The sequence below is a fragment of the Centruroides sculpturatus genome, unplaced genomic scaffold, assembly GCF_000671375.1.
Source record: "Centruroides sculpturatus isolate CEXI.00-Female unplaced genomic scaffold, Cexi_2.0 scaffold88, whole genome shotgun sequence".
In the NCBI taxonomy this organism is placed as follows: domain Eukaryota; kingdom Metazoa; phylum Arthropoda; class Arachnida; order Scorpiones; family Buthidae; genus Centruroides; species Centruroides sculpturatus.
This window is the reverse complement of record NW_019384431.1, coordinates 660,976-674,521: the sequence shown is the minus strand read 5'-3', so window position 1 is coordinate 674,521 and position 13,546 is coordinate 660,976. Positions and strand designations below refer to the sequence as shown.

The 13,546-nt window shown below is 30.0% G+C and overlaps 2 protein-coding genes across 2 annotated transcripts in view; one reads left to right on the top strand and one right to left on the bottom strand.

Moving 5' to 3' along the window:
- LOC111619735 (ribosome production factor 2 homolog) overlaps nt 1-9,962 on the top strand; it is a 19,956-nt gene extending 9,994 nt beyond the window's left edge. The window contains exons 5-9 of the mRNA XM_023361535.1: nt 6,603-6,761; nt 6,827-6,923; nt 6,997-7,099; nt 7,171-7,315; nt 9,753-9,962. Coding sequence (XP_023217303.1) covers nt 6,603-6,761; nt 6,827-6,923; nt 6,997-7,099; nt 7,171-7,315; nt 9,753-9,941 — 693 coding nt within the window. The 3' untranslated portion in view covers nt 9,942-9,962. The remainder of the gene's footprint in view (nt 1-6,602; nt 6,762-6,826; nt 6,924-6,996; nt 7,100-7,170; nt 7,316-9,752) is intronic.
- A 10-nt stretch (nt 9,963-9,972) lies between these two features.
- The window catches only part of LOC111619734 (WD and tetratricopeptide repeats protein 1-like), a 52,431-nt gene continuing 48,857 nt past the window's right edge, over nt 9,973-13,546 (bottom strand). The window contains exons 11-16 of the mRNA XM_023361534.1: nt 13,348-13,524; nt 13,139-13,277; nt 12,481-12,574; nt 12,201-12,402; nt 11,942-12,134; nt 9,973-10,983 (exon numbers count right to left, since the gene is read on the bottom strand). Of these exons, the coding sequence (XP_023217302.1) occupies nt 10,792-10,983; nt 11,942-12,134; nt 12,201-12,402; nt 12,481-12,574; nt 13,139-13,277; nt 13,348-13,524 (997 nt within the window). The 3' untranslated portion in view covers nt 9,973-10,791. The remainder of the gene's footprint in view (nt 10,984-11,941; nt 12,135-12,200; nt 12,403-12,480; nt 12,575-13,138; nt 13,278-13,347; nt 13,525-13,546) is intronic.

Sequence of the window (13,546 nt, the reverse complement as noted above, 5' to 3'; positions counted from 1 at the left end):
ATAGACAAAAATAATATAGATATTTTACACAGAGAAAAAGATACATATAAAAGAAAATTCAAAGAAAGTATAGAAATAATCAAAAATCAAAATAGTATAAATAAAAATCCTAGCATCTCTATAAACGAAAACTGGTTAAAAATTTTATATTAATTGTATTCACTAGATCCAAACTATTATTATTGTGAGCAATGTGCTAATTAATAATAATTATCGAACTGTTAAATAAATCAACAATAACAAAAAACTGTAATGTTGTAATGAGAGTCAGATAATATGTAAATTTGTATTAACTGTTGATCATGTCTATTAACTCCATGACATTGTAAAATCATTAGTTCATATAATAATCTATGATATTAAATACTGAAATGTTAAATAAACCAATAGTCATACATTGAAAAAATAGTGTAGAAGTCAGATATGTAAATTTATATTGTAAAGTCATGTAAATTCGTATTATATTGTAAATGCGTATCAAGGAAATAAGGATTTCGTAAAACAGATTATGAGTGTAAGGCATGATCAATTGTATGCTAATTTGATAATTGTAGTCCAAAGTATGTTTAAAATCAAGGATTTTGTAGAACTGTTTTATAAGTGAAAGGTATAATCAATTGTATACAGTTTTAATAACAACCTTAATCAAGGTATGCCTTAATGGAAGATAGTTTTATAGATTCTTATGTATACTTTTGTATATATGTGTCATATACTTCCCTAATATTATAGTTATTTATGAATAAGCTGACGTTACTGGAAAATATCGCGAGTAACTGTTACTGAAACGGAAGTAAGCTGTTACTTCAGTCTATAAGACTTATATACATGGTATGTTTTAGATTTTTATGAATTCTACAAAACTTGTGTTTTTTCTATGTATGTTATATTCTTTTTTAATGTTTTAGTTGGCTGAAGAGGGCTTAAGAGCCCGAAACGTGTAAAATGTTCACACGTATCAACTAAATAAAGATGAGAAAACCCGCCAAGTGTCTTAATTTATAGCACTCTATTGTGTTAGAAGCATAAATCTTGTGTTCTATTATTTCCGAAAAGGAAAAGTGCAACAGAAACTCAAAAGAAGATATGTGCTGTATATGGGGGGATGCACTTACTGATCAAACATGCCAGAAACGGTTTTCAAAATTTAGGGCAGGAGATTTTTCTCTCATCAGGATGGCCTTCAACCATAATTGAGTCCATTGTGACTTTAATCCAAAATGATCAGCATAGAACAACACAAGAGATAGCTGACATCTTAAAAATATCTCAAACATCTGTTGTCAAACATTTGGTCAGCCTTGAATACACTTCCCATTATGATGTTTGGGTTCTCCATCAGTTAAGTGAGCAAAACCATATTGAGCATGCCTCTGTTTGTGATTTACTTTTAAAACTTAATGAAGATGATCTGTTTTTAAGTGATTAATAACTGGCAATGAAAAATGGATCATTTATAACAATATTCAATTCAAGAGATCTTGGAATAAGCCAGGTGATCCACCTGGCTTACTCCAAGATCTCTTGCATTGAATATTGTGCTGCAACCTAAAGCTGGTTTGCATCCCAGAAAAGTAGTGATTTCAGTTTGGTGGGATTGGAAAGGGATTCTTTATTATGAGCTTTTATCAACAAACAAACAATTCCAATAAATATTGTCTCCAACTGGATGAACTAAAGGCTGCAGTGCAGTGCATCAAAACCATCCGGAACTTGCAAATTGATTGAGAGTGGTATTCCATTGTAATAATGCAAGGTTGCAAATACAGGTATACCTCGCCTTACGTCAGTAATTGGTTTCAGGAGAACGACTTAAGTCGAAAAACAATGTATGTCGAATTTACTTGTCTCCGAATCTACTTGCCACTAGGCTAAACCATAAATTACCAATTCCCATTCTGTATTTTATTTATTAATGCATTTTTAATAATATATGGTTAATAAGGATCTATTTTAAGCTTACGAACAAATAAATTTTAGTTTTTAATATAGTACAGAAAAAAGTAATTTAAATTTACGAATGCATGTACTGTACTGTAAATACAGTATATACTTGTAAATGTATATATTATAATATGATTTTATGTGCTTTAAACATTTTTCTAGTGATGTTACGACTTTAATATTTGTGGCGGACAGACGTAAAGTCAAATAAAATGACTTAAACTTGATTTTTATTTTTCCATATACTTTCTTGGCAAACGACGTATAATCGGGAACGACGTAACTCGAAACGACGTAAGTCGAGGTATACCTGTATTAAACATGCACCAAAAACTTCTAGACTTTAACTGGGATATTTTGAGTCACCCTGCATACTCTCCAGATATGCTCCCTCAGATTATCATCTTTTTCATTTGTTGCAGAGTAATTTAAATGGCATAAAATTTCAATCTTTAGAAGGTATCAAAAATCACATTGAAAATTTCTTTTATCAGAAACCCACTCAATTCTACACAGATGGAATTACAAAACTATCTGCCAGATGGCATATGGTTATCAAACAGAAGGGTGAATACATTGTGGATTAAAGGTTTTTACTTATTCCAAAATAGTGTACAGTGGGTGATCAGTTAATGATCATAATCTGTTCCAAGACTTTGTTCACTATCTGAATTGTTTGTTAACTGATTATTAATTTACTATAGATTTTCGTTGGAATTTGATTAATTCATTCTGGTGACTCCTAAAAATAAAAAATATATACTTTCTTACTACGTTTATTTATATGTAATAATAAAAATACATATATACACAGTCTTGCATTTTTATTAGTCATGTTTTTTCCGTTTGTGGAGGTTAAAGAATCTGTCCAATGTCAATTGCTTTTCTCTCTTCTTCAGGATTTTTCATAATTAATTAATAGCTTTGTAATTGTAGAGATTCCTAAGCCTATTAACCACATTCTGGTTTGAATGCCATTTGGATGCCTGTTGTTTTGACATCCTCCTACTTCTTCAAAAGATCTTTAACTGCTTGAGAATTCTTGATATATCTTTCATAGCTAAGATTCTGCTTACTGTAGACATGTTCAAGTCATAGTGTCTAGCAACATCAGACATCTACCTGCTCTCTCTCTACCTTGGCTATTATCTCTAGCTTGGTTTCTATGAAGAGCCTGGTTCTTGACACTCTGCTTTTTTAGGCTGCATAACATTATCGGTTTCTTTTTTGAATAAAAAGTTCAGAAAAGCACTTAGAAAAATTCAGAGAACAAACAACTAGCGCATAAAAAGTTATTTAAATGCAACCTGGATGAAATTCGAAATTAAAACGTTAACAAATATCCAATGGAAAAGTTAAACTCTCACCTTTCATAAATAAAAACTGATGCAAAACTTAATGAGTATCCGTGTAGATTATAAAAAATTATTTGTCAGAGAGGTAAACAAAAAGCTGAATTACAAGGGAGAGTTTCAAAATTCGGAGGAATACTATCTGATCAGTATCATGTTGAGCATCGATGTCGACGTCTTCAGAGCTCTGAAAAGTTTTGAATTGTCACCTGGAGACAAGAGAAGACCAATCGGTATTCACTATTTTACGTCGTTTCTTTTTCTGTTTGTTCTGTGAAGTGTTCATTGTCTGAACATAAAAATCTTTTGCAAAAGTGTTTGTTATCCAATTTGTTCGCAGTCCAAACTGTTCGTTAACCAATCACCCACTGTATTTTATTTCTTTCTATAAACCAAACAAACATTTGGTTCAACCCAATACAACTAATCAAATTTATTTATTATACACATCACAAAACAGAAGTTTCTTGTTTCTGACAATTTGGCCCAAGTTTTATTCAACTCAAGTGCATCTTTAGCATTAATCCTAATAACATGTTTAGGCAATATGTAAATATCTGCTCTAGCAATCTGATGGAGTAACCTCTCAATTCAATAATAATGAGTATTCCAATATACTTTTACTCCTTGTTCTAAAGAACAGTGAAGTATTTGCAAAATTATTGTTTTTACTAATAGAGATAACTAGGATTGTAAAAGAGCATTTTAAAGAACAAATTGTAGAACCAATGTAGCATAAATTCTCATACTTTTGGTAAATTTTATCATATACTCCCTGGCTTTATCCAAATCTTTCATCCTTTCCTTATCTGATCTTAGACATTTTCCATCTGTTATGTGAATGCAAACACAAAGTTTAATCCTCTCCTTGCTTTTGTGTGGATCAATAACTAATGTCAAATATTTGCCAGTAACACCAAATCTTTCTACTCTAGTGGAAGTGCTGCCAAGTGTGGTATTATTAAAATGTGAAGTAATCAATTTCAATGATCATATCCATGGGCAGCAGTGATATCTAATAATAAATTCTTGTTTCATATGTACTATCAAGAAAGAATGGATGATGGCCTTATAATCAGAGAGTAGAAGGCAGCTAATTTATGTGCCATTGTGAACACCAGTTTATATATGCATCTACAGCTGTATGTTTGTGAAAAACTTTGATGCAATACCTTGTGATTTGAAGATTGTTAAATTCAGATAATTAATAATAAACTTGCTAATTTGGTCAATGTTAAGCTTGACACTAGTAGAATTATTAATTATCTTTCAGAAAGTATCATATTTGATATCAACAATCTGGAATTTTTATCGGGCTATGTATTAAGGCTAATTAATAATCTGAAACAAAGTAATTTGGCTAGAGGTAGGTAATTTAGTTGCCTTATGAAAAATTTAATAATTATGAATATATTTGTTTTAAATTTTAATTTAGAATACTCTGGAAGAAAAGAATTGGTCCAGAGTAGGACTCGAACCTGTAACTCCTGTTTATGCAGTTGTGTTGCCACTTATGCCTATCTGAATCTCCAAGCTCCTTCCGGAGCTATTAATTTACCTAATATTGTTAATTCTATCATGAGATTAATAATTCAAAACATTATTCATTCATTACTCTTAATATAGCTTGATAAAATCCTACAGATTGTTTGGTATTACAGTAAAATCTCGATTTAACAAACAGAATTTCTGGTCCATATGTCGTATGCGAAAACTAACACACTTTTATTTTTAAAATGTTTTTTATATATAATTAAATTAACAAGTAATTATTTTTTCAAATCCAAGAGTCACCACTCTTAACTTTACACCACTACAGGAGTGTCTCAATATATCATCTGAAGATGATTAAATTTTGACTAAATAGGAATTTTTTTTGTATACATGTTTTCTTTTTAAGAACATGATTTATTTATTTTTTTGTTTTTGTTAAATACAATTAGTGTATTTAACTAAAAATGTTTGTTTGTTTGTTTATTTCAGTTCAGATTGTATACTTGTTTATTAGACTCAGAACTATGGAGAGTAAATAAGCAATAATACATATAAAAAGTTTTCTGTGAAAATAAACTTCTTATACATATGTTTGTGTAGTTAAAATTAAGTAGCTACACAAGTAGAAACAGATAACAAATTAATTTGTTTAACACAATCTGGAAAACTTGTTTAATTATATATAATGGACTTTTGGCTTTTATAGACACCCCTTGCCCAAAATTAGTCCATTAAATTGAAGTTTTACTGTACTAATGTGACAAGTTATATATGTTTTTATATGAGAAGGTAATTAATTTATGTCACTCATTTTATGGAAGGATAAGTGTCATCATATGTCTGCTTGGTAATTTTGTATTATCTTTATATATTTAGCAATAACCAGATCCACTACCTATTTAAGTATAATTTTAAGTAGGTATCCTGAAATTGGAGAGCCATTGGATTGATTATAAAAGTTTTGATCCAGTATAAAATAGAAGTTTGATAAAATTGCCTAAATAATTTGATACTCTCTTAAATAATTTAAGCCTGTCAAATTGCTAGCCAGTATTATATTCCATTCTATTAGAATAGAAGCAACCAGACTGATGTAGTCAAAAACCAATCAAAATATTGTTTTTACCCAACTCACTTTCAGATGGGGTTTTAATGACATCTAAAAAATTGTTGATTGACTATGAAGATTTAAATTGTATAGTTGTTAGAGGTTTATGTAAGGATCTTTCTAATGTGACATTTGGCACAAAATTCCTCCAGTACAGGTCAGTGATTACCTCAATTTGCAAGTCTTAACCATCCCAAATAAGCTTTGATGCAATTGCCTTTCAAGATGATTTATGAGATAAAAATAGGAGGAGTTTGTCTTGATAATTTTCTCCATTTTCATTCATAATTTATTAGTTAGATCAGTGTGCAGGCATTTAGTTAGTCTGTTATATGTATTGTATTTTGTGTAAGTTGAATGTTCTGATAAAAACTGGTGAGTGCATGAGAATTTCAGTGTTGTCAGCACTTGTGTCAAATATTTTGTCTTGCAAATGGGAAAGAGAGAAAAGAAAACAACTCATATTTAATTCTCGGTATCATACGGTGTGATTCCTATCTCATTATATTATTATTGAGCAGTAGCCATTATGAAATATGTATTTTAATAGAAAATAAATTGGGAATTATGGTTCTTACAATCTTTATATTTAGTAATTATTATTGAAATAAGATATACTGAAATTCTAAAGTTTTATCAATATCTTATTTTACATTTTCTATTAATGAAAATCAGTTGTAGCTTAAGTAAATAATTTCTTTCAGGAAACTTTTTGTCAGAAAAATGATGCTTCCCTTTTTATGTTCGGATCTCATAATAAGAAGCGGCCAAATAATTTAATAATTGGCAGAATGTATGATTTTCATCTGCTTGACATGTTTGAACTGGGCGTAGAAAAGTTTAAATCACTTGAAGACTTTAAGGTACTTTTATATGGTTGTATTGTTGTTATTTATATAATAAATAAAATAAAATTTTATTTTCAAAGGTGCCAAAAATTTCTTGCAGTACAAAACCACTTTTATTATTTGTGGGAGAATTATTTGAAGACCCCATTTATCAGAGACTTAAAAATCTATTAATAGGTCGGTAACATCCAAAAGTTTAAATGACGATAATCAAACAAAACATATTTAATTTAGCATTTTTGTTTATCAGATTTTTTTCGAGGACCAGAGATTTCGATGATAAGGCTCCAAGGTCTAGAACACGTCATTATGATTACGGCAGATGATGGAAAATTGTATTTTAGAAGTTACAGGTGAGTTTTCTTTATTTCATTTCGAATGTCTATAGCTATAGCTATAGTTGTAAATTTTTAAATTTTCTTAGAATTGTGATGAAGAAATCTGGGATGAAAACTCCTTATATAGAATTAATAGAGATTGGACCATCTCTAGATATGGTGTTGAGAAGGAATAAAATGGCTTCAGATGATTTTTTCAAACTAGCAAGGAAACAGCCAAAAGTATTAAAGGTATTGCAATGTAGTTTCATCATTATTATCAAAATGATATTTGGGATAACATATAATAGCTAAAAGTATAATATATTTGCCTATAATTAAAAGTTACTAAGATAAAAAATATTTCTATACTAGCTGTTACCCACAGATTCACTCACACAGATTTTGCAAGCAAACCCTATTTACATTCAATATTTCAACAACCATAGTAATTGTTATTTAACACCTACCACTGAGAATGATGAGAATTGCTGAGAATCAAACGAACTGTTTTTAATTTGATAAATGTTCTGGAACGTTCGCAATTGTTCTATAATCGAATCAATATGCAAAAAAGAAATTCAAATTTAAAACAGTTCGAACATTTGGTTAAAAAATCGAAATATATAAAAAATATTTGTAACAATGTTTGAAATGTTATCAATTTATACCCCTAAGTACTCAATGAAGACTAAATGTAATTAAAAACAAAAAAAATTGCATCTAAAATAGTACAGTAGAAGTTGTTTTTCAGGTTAAGCCTTAATGCTCTCCTTCTCCCCGTGGGGAAATTTCGAAAAATCCCTTCTTAGTGTGCGTTTTCATGACGTACCCTAACTGTGTACCAAATTTCACCTCTAGGTTCTGGAACTTTCTAGAAAAAACTGCAACATTCTCATTGAAGCATCACATATTTTCAAACCCCATATCTCTCACACCCTTATAGCTATCGAGATGCAACCACCATAGTGCAGGATGGGAGACTCGGGGCTACTACCACACACAAACACCATTCGTGTGCAATGTGTAGTTTTGGCTGCAGAGTGAAATATAGGCACAAGCATGTCCATTTTTATATACAGGGTGTCCCAACGAAAATGAAACAGCAGAGATATCGCGTTCGTCCAAGCAAATCGCTCGATTTTATTCTCAAGGGGGACATTTTCTGCAATGAAGTTTTTGCGATTCTGAATACAACAGACAATAAAAAATGAATAAGTTTTTAAAAATTTTGTTAACTAAACAAACATTTATTTCTCAGCGTATATCGCTTAACTAATGAGCGGTCGAGTCTTCAGATGTTGTCCGAGTAGCGTTCCTATGGCGACCAACATCGTCTGTCGAACGACTAAAAGTGCTGGAAAACGAATGTGCCAGACGATTTTTATCCCGACAAAACAAATAGTGATTCAATTCGAATTTAAGATTATTATGTGGTCAAGCTTAATGTGAACACTACAAAATACTGTATTATAACATTTGGAAACAGATAACACATTATCAACCTTAATTTTATGATCAACTTATTTTTCCTTGCATATGCGGTCTAGCTTAAAAGGTTTTTTTTATGTTTTTTAATAGTTTGTGTTACTTTATTTGAAATAAATGTTTGTTTAGTTAATAAAAAATGAATAAGTTTTTAAAAATTTTGTTGTCTGTTGTATTCAGAATCACAAAAACTTCATTGCAGAAAATGTCCCCCTTGAGAATAAAATCGACCTGTCCGAGCGATTTGCTTGGACGAGCGCGATATCTCTGCCGTTTCTTTTCGTTGGGACACCCTGTATATAGATATAATCTTAGTTTTGTTTTATAATAGGATTCTGTCTCTCGTCGATTATTAATGTGTATAAATTTAAACATTTTAAGTGCCTCATTTTTAAAATTAAGTGAATGCTCATATGCTATGGCATTCTGCAAGGTATTTCCAAGGTATTTCCCTCATCCATTTTAACCCTTGATTCTCAGTTTGTGCTAATCAGTAAGGCTGATGCAGCTTTATTATATCGAATAAAATTCATACATTGATCATTATTCTTTGAAGTGTTTTTAGCTTTTTTATATGTAAGGATTCATTCTCTGGCCACCATCTGTAATCAAGCATTGGTGATAACTTGAAATATAATCAAATGAATCTTTTAGGGAATATTTCATCATAAACAGATGTCAAAACTAAGCAGTAATATAAAAGATTCTTGCAAAAATCTTGTTACATTTATTTCCATTATTCTGTGATTTTTGAAGAATTAAATGAGTACTCAAACTGCCTTATTCATACCCTTTGTAGTTTTGGCTAGACTTCAACTGTTAAAGGAATGAAGAGAGGGGAAGTGACATTTACAATTTATTTTAATTATTTCATCCACAGGGATTTAAAAATATCATTCTTTATAATTTATGAAAGTGAATTAACTTACTCAATCAAATTATATAAAGTTTTATTTGCATATGATACTGCCATCAACTAAAAATATGCCATCTTGAAACAAAACTAATTATTCACCATATATTTGGCAGAGTTAGATGTGAAACTTTTTATAATTGCTTTTAACAAGGTATATTGGTAAAAAATATTTCACAAGTTAATCTTGGTTATAAATATGAACTGAAATGCCAAATTTTTACATTTAACATTGAATATCATGAATGAAGTACTATATTCAATTTCATTATTTTTATTTTCTTTTAGCCAAAAAAGGTAAAGAATATAAAGAAGAATGTATTTGGTTCCAAACTTGGACGAATCCACATGAAACGACAAAATTTCAAACAGTTAAATACTCGAAAGATGAAAGGACTGAAGAAGAATTTTCCTTCTGGCAGCAAGCGTAAAGGACGTGCAAATTCTGGTCCTCCAGCTAAAAAAGCTAAAGCATAAATAAATTGAGGCACAAAAATATGTGAAATTTTTTTTTATTCACACATTCATGCAAATTTTATACACAGCCATCAATCAAATTTCATAAAACATTTCTTTGTAAGTAAGCCCAATATTACCAGAAACATTACTTCCTTATCTGCGTGAAGTCGTCGTCATCCACGTTAATCACAAGGGGGAAACATTCCTCTAAAATTTAACATGATCTACCATTGTACATACATGATTTATATTATCATATGAATGTGGTTAACAGCCCTTCAATGTTATTTTTTTACTGCTGCTTTTTTGAAACAGCTGTGCTACTTTGAATAACTAGTATCTTTTTTACTCAAGCTGTTAAAATCCACATTCATAAAGTTGGTGCTCTGAGACAGATTTGCAAGGCAATCGAATTGCTAACATTTAAAAAATAAAATGTACAAAAACTTTAATGCAGACGGGATTTGTACGTTGGTGCGTGACTTAGATCTATGCATCTAATGCTCTGTACAATTTTTACGATTTTTGGCCTAGTGTAAGCCGATGACAAAACATTTTAATGAAAAAATTTTACAATTTGAAAAAAATGTACATTAGTGTTTTATTATTTTTTTATTATGGTATCACAGAAGACAAATGGAAATTCAGAAATTAAAATATAAATACTCTTAAAAATATATTTTATCGTCACAATTGACAATACAGGAATAATTTTCTTATGTAACTGTTTCCTTTAAAATTATAAATTAAAATTAAGGAATTGTCCAAGTAGCACAGATGTTCCAAATCCAATGGCTTAATGTTATAACATTCACCATGGCAGTATCTATATATATGTACATGTTTAGTTTTAATCGAAAAGTCCGTTCTAACTTGTTCGGCACTGACTTATACTGGTTTCTCTTCCTTCTCCTTCCACGTCGTCTGCATCTATAACACCCGGTATACGATAACCCATGTTCATTAACATTACTTCCAATGGATCAGCATTCATCCTCCGCTGATTTGCCACTGCTGCATCCTCAGAATCTATTACTTCTCTATCTTCCTTGCTACCATCCTAGAGAAGTTGTATTACAATTATTATATTTTATGCATTAAGCTAAGGAAAGAAGAATTAAGTCTCTGGCAAGATTTTACTTCTATTTCTTTTTAAGACTATCATTTTTTTCCTGTGTTGCATGATATTTTCTTAAAAAAGTAAAGAGAAATCAATTTGACAATGGCTATGAATTTAATCATTAGTTTTGATATGATTATAGTAGACCCCCTATAAAACAGGTTCCTATAATTACGATTCCTATAAGACAGCGAAAAAATTGCGATGGTATCCGTAAAAAACGGTAAAAAACTCCTATCATTACGTAAAACGTCATCGAGCAGTCGAACTACTTTCCGCGCCGTCAAGCGCCACACTATGGAGAGATTACTATCGTCTGTACAGTATTATATATAAATTAGGTATTGTATATATAATTATGTATTTACAAACATTCCAGACTAATATTCTACAATCTATATCTGAATTGGAATTTCTTGGTAGTAATCATTCCAAATATATTAGTTTAAATTACTTTGATATGAATCATAATTAGAGAGGAAAAAAACACTGAAAATATTTTTTAGTGTTTAATTTATTGTATTGATGCATGTAAGGATGATAATGACTAACTAATGTTAATTTTTGTAAACTTTTCTCATGAAAATTTTTTTTCTACAAGTTCATATATTACACAGGTTTCAGAATGCTTCTGTACCAATATTACTATATTATTTTTAAGTAAACCATTAAACCAAAGATAAAATTAATTTTATTAAAATTACACTCTTTGCAATCATTTATGTGATTAGTCATAATTAGTCTTGGAAAATGTGTTAAAAGCACAGTTTCAAACACTGATTTCAAATTCTTTGAAGTTTCCAAAATTTTTCTTCAAATTATAGTGTAAAAACTTGCCAAAGACAATATTAACATACTTTTATGTTGCAAAGTTTCAAAAATATGCATGCATTCTTACTTCTGGTTTTGGACTCCATAACCTGACTACAGGATCAATACCACTAGTTGCTAGTAAACAACTACTTGGATGAGGTTGTAGGCAATTAACAATAGAGTCATCTCCTCTCAGCACCCTCACAATATTTGTGGTTTCTCTGTCCCACATAAAGAAAGAACCATCATCCGAACCAGCAACAATATATTGCCCACAACTAAAAAAATTTTTATGTTGAAAATATCTTTTAACAGTACAAAATAAAATTGAAATAACATTATACCTTCCAAAGAAATTGGCTTCCTTGATATCAGTTGTGGTATTACAATGACCACAAAAGCGTGTTTCATAATCATAAGCTAGTGACCTCCAAATCTTTTCCTGTTCTGAAACTGAAGGTTTTCTATGACGTGTATTAGAATTGTTATTGCTACAATTGCTACCCGACCCCTGAGAATCAGATGATCTTGTACTATTAGTTTCGTCTAAATATTTGAAAAACAAAAATTATAAAGAGCTTCATAATGGTAAAAAAATAAAACAAAAAGAATGCAAGAGTTTACCAGTTTCTGTGGAATAAATGGCAGCTTTAATATCTCTATCCAATGCTTCACAAGCATGGGTTTGAGCATGATCTGGAAATTTTGCTTTGAATGTCTAACAAAAATATAGAAAATAAATAAATATGTACTAATTTTTACAAAATATAGAATCTGCTTATTGTAATCACACAATGTTATCAATTATGCAAAATTGAAAAATGTTAAACAACTCATGTTTTGAGATCTGCTAAGTTTTATAAGAGTACTTTAATGATAATAGGACAAAAAGACAGCTTAAAATATGTCTTTCAACATCAATATATGTTTATGCACAATGGTTGCCAGTTATTGTTATCAGTTTTAATGATTATTATTTAACATGTAAAGTATTAATTATTTGCTCAATGTCGTAGTTTAAAGTTGTTGACATTTTAGCTTCAACTTATTATTAACAACTAGTAATTCATCCAACTATTATATACTAACTAATTAAACAATTTATAACTTGAAACATTATTATTTTAACATGGCTATTTAATACCAGAGTCAATAAAATCATTTCTGTTAATTGTAGTCTTACTCTGTTTCATACTATTACATCATCATCATCAGTATAGGTGAATCTCAAAGTAATTACAATAAGTAGATTCTATTGTAATTTAGTAAAAAATTAATATACCTGCAAACAATCTAATGCTTCTTTTGTCCAATGTAACTCATATAAACATCTTGCTAATCGAAAATGTGCTTTAAAATAATCACCATCTATTCGTAATGCCACATGACAATCTCTTAATGCTGCATAGAGATCCCCATCCCTGAAAAATAATTTGTTATATAAGATCAGTTTGATTGAAATGACAACATATCTTAGTTTAATACACTTACCATCCTCTCTTCATGAATGCAGCTGCACGATTTCCATACAGAGCTGCAGCAGATGGACATAAAACAATTGCCTGATTGTAAAGATCAATTGCTACTGTAAACTGCTGTTTTTCAAACTTTTCATTAGCTCTTGCTTTTATTAATTCTACTGTGGGTGGTAATGATTTGCAGGCAAATCTAAATTTACATTATTTTATAT